Source organism: Sturnus vulgaris, chromosome 6, assembly GCF_052056855.1.
Source record: "Sturnus vulgaris isolate bStuVul1 chromosome 6, bStuVul1.hap1, whole genome shotgun sequence".
In the NCBI taxonomy this organism is placed as follows: domain Eukaryota; kingdom Metazoa; phylum Chordata; class Aves; order Passeriformes; family Sturnidae; genus Sturnus; species Sturnus vulgaris.
In genome coordinates, this window is record NC_142248.1 from 15,363,235 (window position 1) to 15,380,676 (window position 17,442).

General features: G+C 44.2%; 2 protein-coding genes across 4 annotated transcripts in view; both read right to left on the minus strand.

Moving 5' to 3' along the window:
- Positions 1-4,559, minus strand: part of RAD51B (RAD51 paralog B) — a 391,466-nt gene extending 386,907 nt beyond the window's left edge. The window contains exon 1 of the mRNA XM_088167114.1: positions 4,394-4,559. The gene's annotated coding sequence lies outside the window, so the exon portion shown is untranslated. The remainder of the gene's footprint in view (positions 1-4,393) is intronic.
- The window catches only part of TMEM229B (transmembrane protein 229B), a 34,641-nt gene extending 17,399 nt beyond the window's left edge, over positions 1-17,242 (minus strand). The window contains exons 1-2 of one of the 3 annotated variants that reach the window (XM_088167117.1): positions 16,929-17,242; positions 4,394-4,563 (exon numbers count right to left, since the gene is read on the minus strand). Coding sequence is in view for 1 of the 3 variants with exons in the window: in XM_088167116.1 (XP_088023242.1) it covers positions 14,801-14,810 (10 nt within the window). In the remaining 2 variants the exon portion in view is untranslated. Of the gene's footprint in view, positions 1-4,393; positions 4,564-14,800; positions 14,873-16,928 lie in introns of those variants that run through there. The other 2 variants (XM_014869422.2, XM_088167116.1) reach the window with 2 other exon arrangements.
- Positions 17,243-17,442: the final 200 nt, after the last annotated feature.

Here is a 17,442-nt window from a genome sequence, read left to right on the forward strand (position 1 = left end):
TGATTAGGCTAAACTTTTTGGTGTAAGGGCTGCATCTAATTACAGATTGGGCTGGCAGGTAGCACAAATAGTTACCTATACCGACAAAAGTCATTAGGAAAACTGAAATACGAAGAGCAACTGCATCCAGTCACTTGCAGAAGTGCCAAACTGAGGTGCAGTCAAAAAGGCTGCACAACTAGGCAGCTCTTAGCACCAGTCTCATTTGCTCAGTCATCTGTCACATGGATTCCCAAGTTTACCAAAATATTTCTTTCAGGGAGCCTGAAGGTGCATCTTTAAGCCAGATACAAGCATTTGTATTTAACAGCATATTCAATAACCTCCTCTGTACAGCACTTATGAGTGAGTAATTAAAGGAAATATTTCTGCAGTAGAGTTTCTCATTAGCAACCTAATTAGCCTTCTGAAAATAATTAACATTCCTTTCTTTAAAGGGAACAGATGACCCATTACATCCATTAGACAAGCAAAACAAATGCTGAAGGTAAGGCAGATTTGTTCAGGGAGACAGCAAGAAAGCATCCAGCAGCAGCAGCAATACAAGTAAAAAAGAAGATGAGGCACAAATGTCCGTGGACAATGAAAGTGTGTGTGCAGGACTAACGTGCATAATTGCTTGATGTGTGCATACAACATTCACATCGAGCATTTTCCTGCCTCTAGGACCCACTGGTAATCTCATCACTGAGGTGCTGAAAAATTCCACCTCCAACCTGTTTTGAAAGCCAGAATTAATCAACCCTTCACAGTCAGAAACAGCTCTCCCCACATGCAAAAATTCCCCAAGGAGTTTGTTGTATTGCGTGTATTTTGACTATTAAAACACTCCCAAAATGCCCATTAAAATAAAGCATGATTTAATGTCAGATACAGGGACAAGTGAGTTGGTGCCTATGAACAACATGAAGTTTTCACCTGTCAAGTTTCACAGGGTGGTGTTTGGCCAGCTAGTGTGACCCGAAAGAGTTACACATACATTTCCTGACCAATGCATGCTTGAAATCAGTGTGGCTACAGTCACGGGCACCAGTGTTGTAGGATGTGTGTGTATATACAGATGACAGAAATAAAGGACAGAGGTCAATATATCACTGCCTGGTGCAGCAAGAACTGTGGTATCAATATAGTTGGATGCACTGCTCCAATGCAGAACAGATAAAGGAGAAATGAGCTGAGCTTCTAAACATCCACATATTCGGGTAACATAGCAAACATAACAATTCATGAAAATGCAGCTGCATTTTCAGCCAGTTCCATGTTTGATACATACTTACATTTCCCTGGCAGGAAAGCTGAACACTCATAGCTTTCAAGTGTGATTGCAGCGAGGGCAAAGCTCAGCTGCACAAAAGCTTCCATAGCTACATCACTATGGAAACCACAAATCCATTGCATGCTCTGTTTGTCTTTCACTGATAAAAAACAAACAAAAAAAGGTATGTTTCCAGTTTATCGCCTTTTCACTTTGGTCCAGGCCATAGGATGACAAATACATTTTAGTTTCTTCAGAAGCAACCCTTTCTTTCTTGATAGCTCTCTTTGTGAAACCTAGCCAGCCTCTAAACCCAGCAGGGCAGTCATTCCCCTGAGCATGCTTCCACCACTTTTTTTAGTGAGGACTCTTCAAATGCAGTCTGGGATTTTATCTTAGCCTCCACAGTTTCCCTCAGCATCTGGACTAGGACAACTCCAAAGGTGACTCACTCTAGAGCATATCCAGCTGGCTGACATAATAGGAAGCTGAAAACTGTTCTGAACACAAGCTACAGTGTCTTGTTTTGACAGAAGTAACATTCCCTTCCTCTCCAAGAAGCTCTTTAAGAACATTTGAAGTGCTCTCAAAATGCAGTAAGGCACATTACAAGACAGCTATAAATGCAAAGGCTGAACTTCTGCTTTAAGACCATTATTTCTACAACTGTTGCTAGTTACAGGTAGCTTTTTCCACACTAAAAATCAGAATCCATCTCAGCAAAAGCCTGATAGCCAAGAGCAACTCTGAGAGATGCAGAAGGGAAAATGGGGAAAATGCTCAAAAATCTGAAATATGGCATGAACAGTGCAGCCTGGGTATGCAAAATGGCTGAAGGAATCTTCATACTAACCAGTGAGAAGCAAAAAAAAAAAAAAACGTTAAAACCCCTCTGCATCTAAGTATGTACATTTTATGCTGAAGAACAGCCTCTGAACAAACCTTCAGCAATAACTTCTCTCACAGTGGGCACCTCTTACCTGAGCCCACAGCAGTTCAAGAAGAGTTGGAGAAGAATTGAGCCTCTGCAGCTCTGTAAGTCTTCAGTGCCTCTGGAATTCAACTGCCAGCTGACAACCATTGCATAGACAAATGCCTAATAGTAAATGAGCTGAGAAAAACTATGTGTTACAGATGTTCCCAAGCAGCCATTTAAATACATTCATCTTCACTAGAGCACTCTGCATGGACAGAGAAATCCTGCCTGGGCTCAGGGAACTTTTAACAGAGCACATTTTGGCTTCTCAGGGGGCTAGGAACAAACTGACAGTCTAAGTTCTCTTATGAAAAACAAAGCAGTGCTACACAAAAGATGCAGCTCTTCCACCTCCCTTTTGCAAAATGGACCAGAGCAGCCAGGGCTTCCATCTTGCTCCTAACTCACTGCCCCTCACCTCACAGACAGTTCCAGGCTGGTATTAGCAGATGTGTCCCAAGTTCATTGGTGTTACAAGTATTCTTACCAACAGCCCAAGGGATGATAAGAGGTTACTTCTGTGTCCTCAAGGATGTCACAACAATGCCCAAGCCAGTTTAACGAAGGATAAGCTCAAGAGTGGTGATCACAGTCTGCAGGGTCTTGTCCCCACAGCTTTGAAAACAGATCTACCTGCATCTCCAACAGACAGCATCCTGAACAGCCTGAGTGGATGGAACCTACAGGAGGCATTGGAGGAATAAATTATTCATGGTCTTGTTCTGCTGCCAATGGATCTATGTTTTCTTGTGCCCATACGGTGCTCGGTTTTTGTTTTAACAGTAATAGGAGACTTTCCTACATTCGATGGTTCTTGAGGACAGGCAAGAAGCAGCATTTGCTCTACTTGCAGCAATAGTAGCACACACCAGAGCACTTGCCAGACACAGCTTCAGAAATACTCATGGCTGCATCACTGACATAACAGCCGGACTCATACAAAGCTCAGTCCACCACCAGCTGCTTTCTCAGGAAGATGCTGACACTTGCTTTGCTATAACATTCCAGCACTAGTCTGGACTTTGTCACTCAATAGACGACACTTGGTGACCAACTGAAGCCCTGTAATCAGTTACACAATGGGCAGCAAAATCACAGCTGGAGCTCTGGGCAGGAACTGACCCTGCTTATCCACACTGTTAGCATTGCCACAATTAAGTCTACTGCTTTCCTTCAGCATCTGACTGTGTCTGTTCCCCAGTCTCAGAGAAGATCAGGGGTCTATCAGCAAGAATACCCAGAGGAGTGGGACAATAACCCAACATAGGATCTCCTGGGCACTACAACTAGGAAAGGGTAATGAGACAGCGGAGACAGGACAGACTGAGGGATGATGGTGCTACATGTACCTGAAGTTTATACATGGAACATCTACATATTCAAAGTGAGTTCCCAGCTAAAGTACTGTGTGCAACCTACCCATCTACAATAAGGAAAACAATACTGTAGCCTGAACCATGCCACATACTGCAGACACAAAGAGCGTGTCAAAAATGCTGCAGGGTCTGGCAATTGTTCTGGTCCCACAGTGTCCACCCCACTAACCAGAATCAATATAAACTTTTGCTCCGGGATATAAATAACCCTTCCAAATTGATAGCATTTTGCATGCACTCTGTGGAAGTGTAACTGATTGCCACAGCATAAAGGAGTGACAAGATGAGGCTAAGAAGATTAGTAGAGTAACACACTGGTGAATCAGGTGCAGAGACTGCACTGCTTGTTAGGGCCAGGAATAGATTCCTCATCATCCGACTCACACCTGTGCTTTCACAGGAGAGAGCAACTCTCTGCTCTTTACCTACTGCTCTGGTTTAGCTCAGAGATACTGCTCCACTGTCCTGATTGTTTTAACTGCCTAAGGCTATCAGAGTGTGAGGTTTTAAAGAGACAATAACACTGAAAAGTTTGGCTGCATAAAGTACAAGCAATCAGAATGATGTGACTCACAGCAGACAGAAATCAAGGGTGATGTGTGCAAATGGCAATCTTACACCTCCAGAAAACAACTTGAGGTTTAAACCTATGGAAATAACTTTGCACTCTACATATTTAAATTTCAGAGGTCCCATCTACAATGCAGTCAGCTCTGTACTCCAACAACTGCTGTGTTTTTCTGGTCTACAAGTGCAGTCCCACCAGTTTTAACCTCCAGACCTTACCTTTTCCGGGGAGGGATCCTGGAGCTCTCCCACTCTTTGGCCAGCTCCTAATTCACAACATCCGCAGGTAGACTAGGCTGCCTCCAGCAAGTCCAAAGAGTTTCAGATGCCAGTCGTTTTCAGCCCAGGTGTGTGTGAACAACAGCTACTACAGCAACCAGACAGCCTTCCTAAAACAAAAAGTACCTTTTAATCTTAATACAGCACAATGCAAGAGAGGTTTTAAACACTGAATGAGCTATGTGTATGGATAGCTTAGCTCCTGTACATTGGGCCCTGGAAGAACTGACTTCTTCAGAGCCCCCACACAGCAGCTGTACCTGCCCCTTGCCCAGGGCGGCACCCTGACAGCTGCCTCTCCTTGGGTGAGGCTGAGCCTTGCTGCTCTGCACTGTCCTCCTGGATCTCAGCCACAGCAAACACACAGAGCAACTTCACTGGAGTCAGTGACCAAAGGTTCACTGCTACCATCTCAGCCGAGGACTCAGTGAACCCTTGGAGAGTCTACCAGAAATTGCTTTACCTTTATTTTCCCATCAATGTCTCAATTTTTTAAGTAAGCTTCGCTGCTGACACCTTTCCACCTCCATCCTATCTCTCCTAACATTTCCTCCTTATCTTCCTCAACCTCCTCTCGTCCTCACTTCTCCAATCACCACACTTTTCTTCTCTCTTCCCCATTCCAGGACAGCATGTGGCCTTCATGTAAGCAGACCCTTGGCACTGCCACCCACCCATCACCCCAACCTGTTCCTGGGGACACTGGCAGTCCTGCTCCAGTGATCTGACTGCCTTTTACCTCCCTGTTGGGCTCAGGCAGCACAGCTGCATGATCCAAGCAAGTGGAATCCATGAGCTGGGGCTCCCATCTTCGAATGCTGACATTTAGGATGCCTCAAGGTGACAGCTTCAACAGGCAAGTACCCAACACCTTATTTACATCAGCCTCACAGATCTTACAACCCAAGGGATTGTGTATACATAGCATTTTTCTGGATTAATTGCATATGAAGAAATTAAAGCAAGGATATTTATGTGTCATACAGCGTAACAAATAGGTTCTTCACGTTTTCTAATACATCTCAGGACTTCTGAACATCAGAAATCAAGAGGAATTTGAGAGACATGTTTTCCTTAATAAACAGAACAAAACAAACCTACACTGTTTTTATTTAGATGACACTGAACTACAAAAACCACTCCAATTAAAAGTGCATGTTAAATAACTAATCCTCTCCCCAAAAAATCTTCCCAACAAGATTAATGGAGCAGTGAATAGCATAAACCCACTAATTAAATCAATGTAATATGGATATTATTGAGAGACATCTAGCACCTTCTCCCTATGCCCTGAAGCTTGCATCTACTTTGGAGTCTCTCTTATAATGAGAAATAGTTGCTATTTTACTAGCTACATATTTGTATATCAGACTGGGAAAGAATTTGTTTGTTGTCTAGCTTTGGTATAACTTGTTGTCACATCAAGGTTCCTAAAAATTATTTGCATGTAACCCATTTTCTTATATGCAGTTTGCCACAGTTGAATACTTGCCACAGATTTCTACTGAACTATTTATCAGACATATGCAAACTAAATTTCAAAAGGCATTTCCCTAGAATCACAAGAACACTGAGAATGCTTTTTACGTAGTCAGACTTACTTGTCTATTATTTGATATGTAAAAGACCGAGGAACAAAATCATACAAAATAAGCAACTGCAACACACTCCCAACTCCTTAATGCAGAAACATGAACATTACAAAAGGCTTCAAGCCAAACTAACTTTAGGACAACATAGCCTGCTCAGTCCATCCCTCTCCCTGGCACCAGGCTCAGGCCACCCATGGGGCTGCACCTGCAACCAGACCAAGGAACTCACCAGCCCTCTGAATGCCACCCCACGCTACCCTAAAGCCTGCTAGTTTTCAGCTGCATCATCATCCCTCAGATTTTGGCTCACAGCATACAGCTCAGCAGGAAGAAGCTCCTTTTCACAAATACTTCATTACTTTGAACTCAAAGTGCTGGAGAAACTATACCTTTGGTTACAAATGTATCTATGCTTGAAAGAAAACACTCACTGAAGAAAATCTGCATTATACATGTGAGCAGAGCAGTAGAGCTGAAGGTTTGACCTTAAGGATCACACAATTAATACAAAGCTTAAACTGTTCAGAAGAGGGGATTTGGTTTTTGTTTTGTATATAAATGGGCTTTCTGTGTCAAAATACTAATGTTTAAAAATGTGTAGCGTTTGTAGTAAGGGTAAATCAAACAAAAAAAACCAGTTAAGAGTAGTGTGAACATCCACATGCATATACAAAAATAGTTTAAAACTAAAATCTCAGACTTCCCAAAACAGCACTTCCTTCTCTGTTCCTCTGACACATTCCTGGTGTCAGCAGGCTGGGGACTGCACGTGAGCATAATCTAGCAGTACTGCTCATCAAATGAGAATACAAAGAAAAGCAAACAAAAAGGAAAGCAAATTCCTAACTAGAAAGTGGTTAGTTGTGCGTTCCTTCAATTATCTATTTTAGTATTTACATCCCTTCATTATTCCTACAGTTCTCAACAAAGAAAGCTCAGGTCCATGCAACTAAACGGTGATAAGATGTGCAACAGAAAAATCAAGTCACAACATTGCTCCGTGACTTATCTGAGATTCTCCTGGGAAGAAAGTGCCAAATTTGGAAACAGAAAGTGAGTATGTCTTCTCAGAAACTCCCCCTGTTTTGGCAGGACTTTAACAGAGGATGATGCAGATTTCCCTTTTAACTGAAGTCCCACCATGTCTCTTGATGAGGACTTCTGAACCTGTTCCTGCACTAGACTAAAATACTGCAGAGGGACACATAGGACACAGTCCCTCATCTCCTGAAATGAAAATGCCTTCTGCTCCTTCCAGAACAACAAAAAGAATAATTGGAAAACCAACTCTATAAAGAAACAACCTGCAGTTACCTGAGGAAAATAAGTGATTTCAAGGTTATGTACATCCTTTCCCAGATATATCTAGGTGGGTCCCTTATCTCCACTGAAAATCTCTGACAAAGCCCTGAGAAGCACATTAGAGTTCTAGAGTTTCAGATTTCTTCTAAAAGCCGTGCCACCACCCAACAGCTAAAGAGGCTTGGGCAGATGCCTGCATTCCCACACAACTACAGTCTCTGCAAATGCTTCTGTAGCTATTTATTGCCAAAACAAAAAATGCATTTAAATAACTTCCAAGAGTCTTTATTTGTTGTTGTTGTTGTTATCTTGCAGTATCTTTGAAAAAGAAATTAAACTCAGGTTTCAAACACACAACTGAATTCCCTCATGCTCTTTTCCATTATTAGACTATCACTTTTTCATCTGTGTACACTCATCCTTGCTTATGTTCCTTCCATTCTGCTTCTGCTAAGGCAATGAAAATGAACCAGCTGGATTTACATTCCTATTTTCATAAATTACCATGGCTCTCAGTATTTTTGGGCCAAGGGGCCACTGTGAGTGTTTTAATACTTCTCACAGCTTGCCATGTACGCCTGTCATCTACCTTTTAACATAAACCTTTCACCCATTTTCTTAATTTTCATTTCATTTCAAGGATGAGCTCTGACCTACTTGTTGTTAAGCTGTTGAACCATCAAACACTCACAGACCCATTGCAGAGAATGGTTATTTACTCATATAAGCTCACATACCGTTTATTATCTTTGAAAGCTCATCTAACTCCGCTGTTAGTGATTTCAGGTTTGGTGAATACTTTTCTCTAAAACTGGAGTCAAATCTGACCTCACAACATGGCAGATTAAGCAGGAGATGAGTTTAAAAAGAGCAATTCTTACAAAACTCCACCTACACTTTCTTTACGAAGAAGTACAGAACCCATGTTATATCATGAAAGCACACTCACTGGCTTTTTGGTAATTGAAGGCAGGGTACTGTTGCCTGGCAACTTATCTGATTACCATTTTTTCAAGTATCACATGCACACTTAGATATGTTGCATAATAATGTCTGCTTTTATGCAGCCTAACCCAGTGGGGAAAAAAAAAGAGGAGGATGGAAGCAGGAAAGCTACCAAAATTCATATCTTTCTTTTCTGGAAAAAAGTACAAGATAGTAGCTCAAAACCAGGTTGAAATATTAGTATTCCTGAATTTTATTCCTGCTTTTCCTGGCTTGCTGAATGTGCTTATACAAGCATTTTACTTTATCTACTTGTCTGCAAAATGACACTAATAATACCAGCCTCACAGAGACACACTGAAAATTCATTAAGAACAGAGAGATTCTCAAATGAAAGATGCAGTGGAAGTGCTGGTGTTAGCACTTACAGCTTTTTAGTACTCCAAACGTTGCTAAGCCATGGTCCTTAAGAATAGCAAATGTTCATCATTGTCATATCATTGTCCAGTCCTTGTTTCTCAAACCAAGGAAACTACATTTCTCACATCAGAATGGGACATTTTCCCACTTTCTATGCCTAATACGTAGCTGGGCAAATAAAAAATGAAACAAAAAACCTACTCCTACTGGTCCACACACACAGCAGCATACCCCAACTTGGAGGAACTATCTAAGAGAAGGACCTGGATTCTAGAAGTTGACCTTTTGTATAAGACAACATAATATAACAATGAATTGCCTTCTTTCTATATGCACCTTAGTATTCCACTGCACAGGAAATGGCTTAGCTACTCAGTGCACTCCTAATACCATGCTAACCTCTGTCAGCTCAAGTGACTGAGGCTGATGGCTTGGAAAGTATCTCATCTCCATGGTAAAGTATTAAGCAGCAAAGGAAAACTGAAAGAAACAGCAGCCAAGCTCAATATTGCTAAGGAATCATTACATTACCTTTACAGCAGCTCTTCTCTCCCTAGTAAGACATTCAAGCATTTTCATAAACTGTGCCCCGCATCCTGAAGCTCCTGTACAAGTCCACTTCCACTTAAAAGCTTAATTGTGAGGTGTGCCTTGGAAAGAACTGCTGGATCAAAATAAACCAAATCACATGGTATCTACCATACCACTAGGGGAAACTATACATCTTAAAAACGCCAGAAATTACAAAAATAAATAACTCTTCTTCTAGAACTTACCTGAAGCATCCTTACCATAAGCCTCTGCTGACACAAAATACAAAGAAAATACGTGGCTCAAAATGTTCCATGGGTTAAGCAAGTCCAGCCTTGCTAGGTCAGTTAGCAGGAAAGGAAACAGCCAAATATACCACTATTATCAGGAACACTGCTGCAAGCAGAGAGGAATGACTACCTAGAGCCCTGCATAGACACAGCCCCAGCCAAGATTTCTCGGTCCAGATTAGGCTGGTGGAGCCAAATGAATTGGATCATCACCTGTGCATGTATTCTGGATGAAAGAAATAAAAACAAAACAGACTCCCCATCCCCAGAAGGCACTTGGCAGTACACATAGCACTATGCTAGAGCTACCCATACTAAAGAGAGAGCTCCCCCCTTCAGAAGTACTTTGTCATGCTCCCAGTAGAATCATGAAAACAGGACAGAGAGGTGCTCCCCAGAAGTTCTTCATACAGGCTACATCCAATGAATGGCACACCTGAGAGCAAAGATCCAGCAAGGAAGAAGTCAAATAGCAGCTTCACTACACTATGCTATCAACACACCTAGTGACTACTAATGCTTGGATCTTATGCAATGAAAGCAAGACAGCATTTGTGGTAGGGAAGATTCCCTCAGCCATTTAATCCAGCTTTGACAGAAGCATGTGAGGGCGGGGGAGTTTTGAAATAAGGTTGTGGTGAACTCTTGTGCACTGAAACCAACAAAAATCCAGAACAAAACAAAGGGTAACATAAAACACTTCCCTCTTTTATGCAATGATTAGACACCTCTGACCTAGTAACTGATAGGTATGCTCATTCAGATATGCCTACCAACAAATCTCTAAAGCAGTCTAGCTTTTATTTCGCCTCTGAGGACATGATAACGAGCAGCATGCACCTGCAAAGCCTTTTACACTCATTTTAGCTGGATTGCAAGGTGCATAAGCTCTGGCTCACAGTAGACATTATTGGGTGTATCATTTACAACCAGGAATGTAGTGTTCTGACTAACCAGAAAGAGAGCGTTGTTCTGAATTGGCACAGATGTTGGTAATCTGCTCCTGCAGAGCCAAAGCCTTTGCCCAGTTTGGCTTTCTTTCAAGACTTTTTGTTGTCGCCTGCACAGCTACCTTATTGAAGAACTCAAGAACCATCTGGATGCTCCTGCCTCACATATCATAACAGAAATGTGAAAAGCAGACCAGTTCGTTTCTGATGTAATGGCTAACCAGCCCTCTGCTCCCTCACCCAGTCTGTACTGAGCCTGCAGAGCTAAAACAAGCAGCATTGTCAGGTGACAAAGCCACCAGAGAATACTAAAACACATACAGGAAGCAGATCTGAGAAGGGATTGTTCACAAACTTGTACCAAGCAAGCCATAAGCAGGCAATATCTTTTATGTTGGAAAACATTAGCTAACTAGATGATCAAACTTCTCCCAAAAGAAGTAAGGAAATACACCATACTTCTTCACACCTTTCAGATCAAGCAAATTTTGTTTTGAAACAGAACCCCCACTTGTATTGTTCAACCTCATTTCTTTCACTACAGAAACAACCCAAGAACACCACTGGACACTGCCTCATCTGCAGGTACACAGGAACACACAGGACAGAAGTGACCACATATAAGTTTGCTCAGGTGCCATTTTCCCATCTGAAGGACACGGCTCTGGCATCTGAAAGCTTAACGGTACTGCAACTGCTATGGAGGTAGGAAGTGCTTCCCACAAAAGGATGGTGAGGAGTGGGAATAAAGGCTTTTCCTACCTCGGGCTGGCAAACAATTTCTTTAAGTAATTGACCCATTTTCTAGAGAATAATTAGCCCTAAGGAATGAAGCACTGCTGCCCTTTAATTAGCCACGTTGTTACCTCTCCTCTTACCACTTAATAGCAGGCTGTCTGAGACTGAAAAAATAAACAAAACACAACTTAATTTCATTTTCTTAAACATGGCATTTGTTGAAGGCAATCCAGAAACAAAGAATCCTAAGGTACAATTTGCAACCACACAATTTTCCATTACTTCTATGATTTCACCATCAGAACAAGGTCTCCTCCACACTACCATTCTTTAAGCCTCCTCAATATATTTTCTCCTTTTTAAAAAGGAGAAACAGACAGCTTAACAGAAAGGACTCTTTTGCCTAAAACCTAGTCAAATCTCCTGCAGATCATTTTATTAAAATTTCATGCAGTTTCTTGCAACACAGCTCAACAACTTGGATAAAGACAGAAGTTCTTTAGTCTAAGGAGAATAGACATGCATATCATGAACAAGGAGCACAAGAAAGCACACCACAGCCAGCGAGGCAACTCCAAAACTTGTAAAGGACTCTTCAAACAAGACTCACAGAGATGATGCTTAGTACGGGAGGCACCGATCCCATGCTGCAGAAAAACGAGAAACCTACAAAGCCTGGCCCCAGACTCTGTAACAAATACAATTCTGAGGATACCAAAGCATGTGATGATAGCAAAAAGCTGGGGGTTCCCCCAACAATTCAGGAAGAGTGCACAGTCTCCTCCCCTCCCCCGCATTCCCCCTCCAGACCTTCTTCTTCCTGGCATGCTCAGTCCCCAACTGCAGTTCATCTCTAACGGTTTGGAAGGAGGCAGAAATTAAATTCATCTGACTAATTACACCATGAGAACAAACTCCCCTCCTGGACACAATGCAGAGCATGCCAGCAGCCCTGAAACAACCGATCCAAGGACAGTTATTGTCTTAACCAAGCAGACAGGTATTAAAAGCACACTTACAATGCTGGAAAACAACTCCTCTCCCCATTTCTTGATGTGTGGAAATAAGAAAATCCATAAATTAGAAGGCCAAAGGGATCCCTACATCTTCACTCCCTAGAACATCTAAAAGATGCTGAATAAAGAACAGATTGTAAAAAGATATCTTAAAAGACTCCATATGCTGTCGAGTTCATCACCTTATCCAAAAACCTCTTCCTGCCTTACACTCTAAGCCAGAAACCTGCATCTCCCTTCAAGGTTAAATTTGCCTTTCCCTGTTTGGCATCACATCATACTATGACATTGTCAGGAAAACTGCAGAGTCCCCACTACCAGGTACCATTTCCATATGGATGCAGAGATCTAGGTTACCCTCAACTCACACATCTGTGCTATCCATACCTCTTGTTTTAGACCCCCTTTACCACTTTGGTATGCTGCCATGGACTCTTGCCACAAGAACTCCAAGGTTTGAACCCTCCAAGGAAGCAGCTTGTTTTCTGCCTCCACCATCAGCCTTCTGTAGAGTGAGAACAGCAATACTGACCAAGCCTACAAATGCTGCCAGAGCCTCAGCAAGAAGTTATGCAGTAACAAGCAGCCCTACCTCAACTTCTGCTTGTCTCTCCATTTCCTTTCTACCAGGCTTTTCAATACACCTGTGATCAGAACATCTCAGAATGTTTCACATTGAATCAGCTGCTTCTAGCAGCTGAGCTTTGTTTAAGAAGCTGCTATAGCTTTTAGTTAAACCAAACGATTTGAAGTTAAGACTTGTGTTTCAATTTGACCTGTGAAATGCCATGTTCCTGTACCTCAGTTTCCCCTTCTACAAAAGGGAGACACCCATGTTCTTCAGTGGCAGTCTCAACAGAGAAGTATGAAATTCTCAGATATATACAAGGAGAGCGTGTATTCACCTAACACAGGAAAACTGACATTTCTCCATGGAAGAAGTCGCACCTTCTCACTGGGACAAGGTGCTGGGATTCAAGAAGAACCTTCAGGATGAGTCATGGACACAAGAGTATCTTATGGATTTCCTACACAGTTTTCCTCAGTGCTGGCTGAAAGTGCCTACAGGCATTATGGATTCCATGTCAGTAAGTCTTTCTTTTCTGTTTCCTAATAATTTACGGTAATTTTTATTTTCATTACTTCCTATTTACCACCTAACAGTAGCTAGCCCCATCTCTAACTGATGTTGTACATACATTAATGTGTTTGTGCTCCTGGAAACCACAGAATGGAGCTCATTGGGCAATCTGTTCTTCTTGCAAATCCCCAATGCACACAGCTCGGGCAGTCACCGAGATGTTACCACCTTGCCTGTGAAAAAAATCAGCTCCTGCAGGGACTGCTTTTTTCCTCAGAAATAAGAGAAAACAGGAAAAAACCTGTCAAATAAACAATGCCAGAGAACAATACAAAGTACTCCACGTACCACAGTTTTACTGCACCTGCTGTGTAATTATGAGGCTTAACAAGTTTGTACATCCCCCAGTAGTTTTGGACCAGCAATGTTAAATGATCTCTAGGAAGTCACGGTGTAATGGTCCCGCTTAAGATGAACAGGGCAGGGCAGCCTCCCCAGCATCCCTGCTTCTAAGCATCCTAGAAACAATTTGCAAAACCCTAGAGTAAATGAGTGAATGGAGGATAGAAAGAATCAGATTTTCCATTTTGCAAAAATTCAGTTATTCTGAATATTTTTCCATACCAAAAATGGAACAAGAGCAAACATCTTGGGACTAATTTAATTCTTTTAAAAAAAGATAAATTAAAAAACTCTCATTTTCAGCTGACTGTAGTATCTGTATCCCTGACCTCTGGCTTTACACACAGGAGTAATTCACAAGGTTGCAGAAAAGTCACTGAACGGACTAGAGCCAGCCCCCACCTCCCAGTTCTGCTCTGCAAACGCTGGGCTCATTCAGAGCTATTTCCCCTTGCCTGGAATAAAGTTTTACAGGAATCAATACAAAAAATGTTTCGAGACATTTCTCTCCTTTTTTGTGGGGGGGGAAAAGAAAAAAAAAAAAAAAGGGTGGAGGGTGCCCACTGTCCCGTGAAAAGCAGCTCCGATTTCAACAACCCTTCCACCGCGCTTTCCCAGAGCCCCGGAAACTTCGCGGCCGGGGTCGGGAGCTCCCGAGCAGAACGCCCCGGACACGCCGGCGCTGCCGCCCCGAGGAGCCGCGGGGGGCGGCGGGGCCCGGCCCGCGGGGGCTGCGCCGCTCCCCGGGAGGGGGCGACACACCGGTGCCCGGTGTCCCCGCGGGGCCCGCCGCTGGCGGGGAAGCTGCCGCTCTCTCGGCCGCCCGCCTTTGTCTCGCTCCGGCCGGCACCCGCCCGGCGGGGCGGCACGGCCCTCCCGCCGCCAGAAAGCGAAAGCAACGGCGCCGGGCGCCATCCCCGCCCTCCGCCCCGGGCAGCGCATCCCCCGCTCCGCTCGGCTGCGGGGAGGCCGCCGCGGGCCGCGCGCACCCCCGGCGGGGCGGCCGTGAGGGCAGCGGCCGCGGGCAGCTCCCGGTGCCGCCGCTCGGCCCCCCCGCCCTGCCGCGGCTCGTGTCCTCACCGGTGTCCATGGGTGCCCCGCGGCCGGCGGGAGGTGAAGTGTGCCAGTGACACTCGCCCGTAGCATGGATGCGGTTTCAATCTGCACATGCTCGCTCCCGACAGCCAGCCTGCCCCGCCACCTTCCCTTAACTCTTTCCGCACTGCCTCGCACTGCCGGCCCCGCGTCCTCCCGCCGCCCTGCACCGCTTCCCCCGGCCCGCAGGCGGGGGAGCCCTCCCGGGGCCACCGCGGGGCGCGGAGCCGAACGCGGCAGCCCCAGGGAGGGACCTGGTTCCCCCGAGAAGCGGACCGGGCCGGTGAGTGCTCAGGTGAGCGCCGGGAGCACCCTGCCCTACCCAAACGGCCGGAGTGTTGGCTCCGGCCAGGAACACGAAGTGGCACAGTGTGCCTTGGCTGGCGAGCCTGCGGTATGAGTTCTTGGTGTTTACTCTTCCAAAGAAATCCGTAACAAAAACAAATAAACACACACACACCATCAGCTGAGGGATGTAACCCCCATGTGCCTGTTGTTGGATCTGGACGCTGACAGGACATCCCTGCAGTGCAGGAAATCGAACACAGCTATCAAAGGAAGTGTATTTGTCTGCAGCTTCAGTATTAAAATAGGGAAATATAATCTCTGAAAAATGTGTTTTTACACCCAGAAGGATCTGTCCAGATTCAGAAAACTGCCCAAGGAAGAATAGTAAGAAAATAAATTTGAAGCATAGGTAGTAAAAATAAATTAAAATCCATTCTCTGGCTACATTAACTCGTCGGCAGCACAAGAACACAGGAAAACAATGCCTTTCTTTGGCATGAGAAATCAGGAAAGTGCAGTCCTGAACCAGGGCTTGCAAGCAAACAAATGCCCTCTCCGTACCTCTGGCTTCCCCCTGAAGAAACAGAGGTAACAGCAGCTCCCTGCAGTTAGGTGTAGCTGGCTAGTGCCTCTGAAGTGCCTTACAGTCTTCAGAAAAAAAAGTGAGCGAGGTTTTTAGTTCTGTCCCTTTACAGAGAGAGACATTAACATAATCCGGGATAAAATTGTAACCTGAAGTGACACACACGCAGAAATGGCAATTGATCTTGAGCCCAGAGACCTGTCTTTAACCAGCACCTTGCTTTTGCTAATGGGTTACTGACTTAGGGCTCTTGTCTAATCTTCCCAGGCCTCTGATGCATAACACATTTTCTTTCCCACAGGCACAAGGATTCCTGGTCTTTCCTACCCTCTGTAGTACCCGAAATGATGAGCTAATGCTTTTAGCAAAATAAGGATGTTTTTATGACCCCTGTTTAATGACTCAGCATTTCTGGTTTCAATAATAAATAGTCCCAATAATGAGACAACATCGGATCTGTGCAGGCCCTGAAGCAATTATAATGAAGGATTCTCAAGATGTCTGGCAGCAGTGACTCTGTTAAAGGCAGGTGTTCTCTGGAGAGGCTGCTCCTTCATTGCCAGCCCTGCAGGTCCAGCAGACGCTGCACACACCGAAGGCGCCGTGCATGGACAGCTCTGCCTAAACCCGGAGTGCCCGGGCTGCTGCCTGCCGTTCCCTCTGCGCTCGCCCGGGGAGCTCTGTGTACAAACCTCTGTCGCTGCTCCGAGGATGCCACAATGCAGCAAACCAGCCTGTCACCGAGTCACCTGATTGCACAATCTCGCTGAGAGAGATGGAGATGCAGAAAGATGGAGCGTTTTAAAGGGGAAATGGAAAATAATGCACAGCTAGCTGTACCTCGGTAACCGAGCTGTGCAAGCTAGGGCAGCGCTGTGTGTGCTGGTGACCTCAAGCTGGATTAAGAAACCCACAATTGCTTTATATAAATTTCAACAGAGCTGAGAAGGAAAATGGTAAAATAGCTAAGGCATCTTTGATGTTCTAAGATTAAAAAACCATATCCAATTAGGCAGTTTGAGAAGATAGCAGCCTGAAGCAATGCTTATGTATTTATTGTGCAATAGCATTCTTTAGAAAGCACTGAGGACCATGCTAGAGATATAGTCAAGAGAGCATGAGAGAGATCATTTCACAGTTTGAGACAGCATGAATGTTTCACAGCATGAGAAAAGAGAATGCCTTAGAAGGAGCAGAGGAAAGGTCAAAGAGAAAGGAAGAAGAGAGCTGAGAGATACTCACCTACAAGAAGGAGAAATCAACAGCCAAAGATGGATCAGAAAAAATGAGAAGCACGTGTAGAGAATACATAAATCTGTATTTTCCTGTTTAGTCACATCATGCAGAGAGAGGACGGAGGACGTAAGGATAAAGGAGAGGGCTCCCAGAATGAGAAGAAAGGAAGAAGGAGACAACGAAGCAGGGTGAGGGGAATGAAGACACTGTACTGTGTTGAGGGGACAGACAGGAGGGAGAAATGTCAGAGCAAGCACCTGATGGTGGTGCTGTACACCTGGAAGCTTGTTCAGCTTTCCCTAGCTGAATTAGCTGGTCTAGAAGAGCTGTTACTATTCTGTTCAGCCTTGATTCTTTCAGCCTGAACTAGTAAAGGAAGAGAAAAAAAAATAAGTCGAGATTATAATACAGTGAAAGTGGGAGTAGGATGAAGGCTGGGAAAAAGGCAAGACGTTTTCTAGAACTGCCCTTTTGTCAGGCATTCACGATGAAGCTTGAGCTCTCCAAGGCCTGGTGCTGG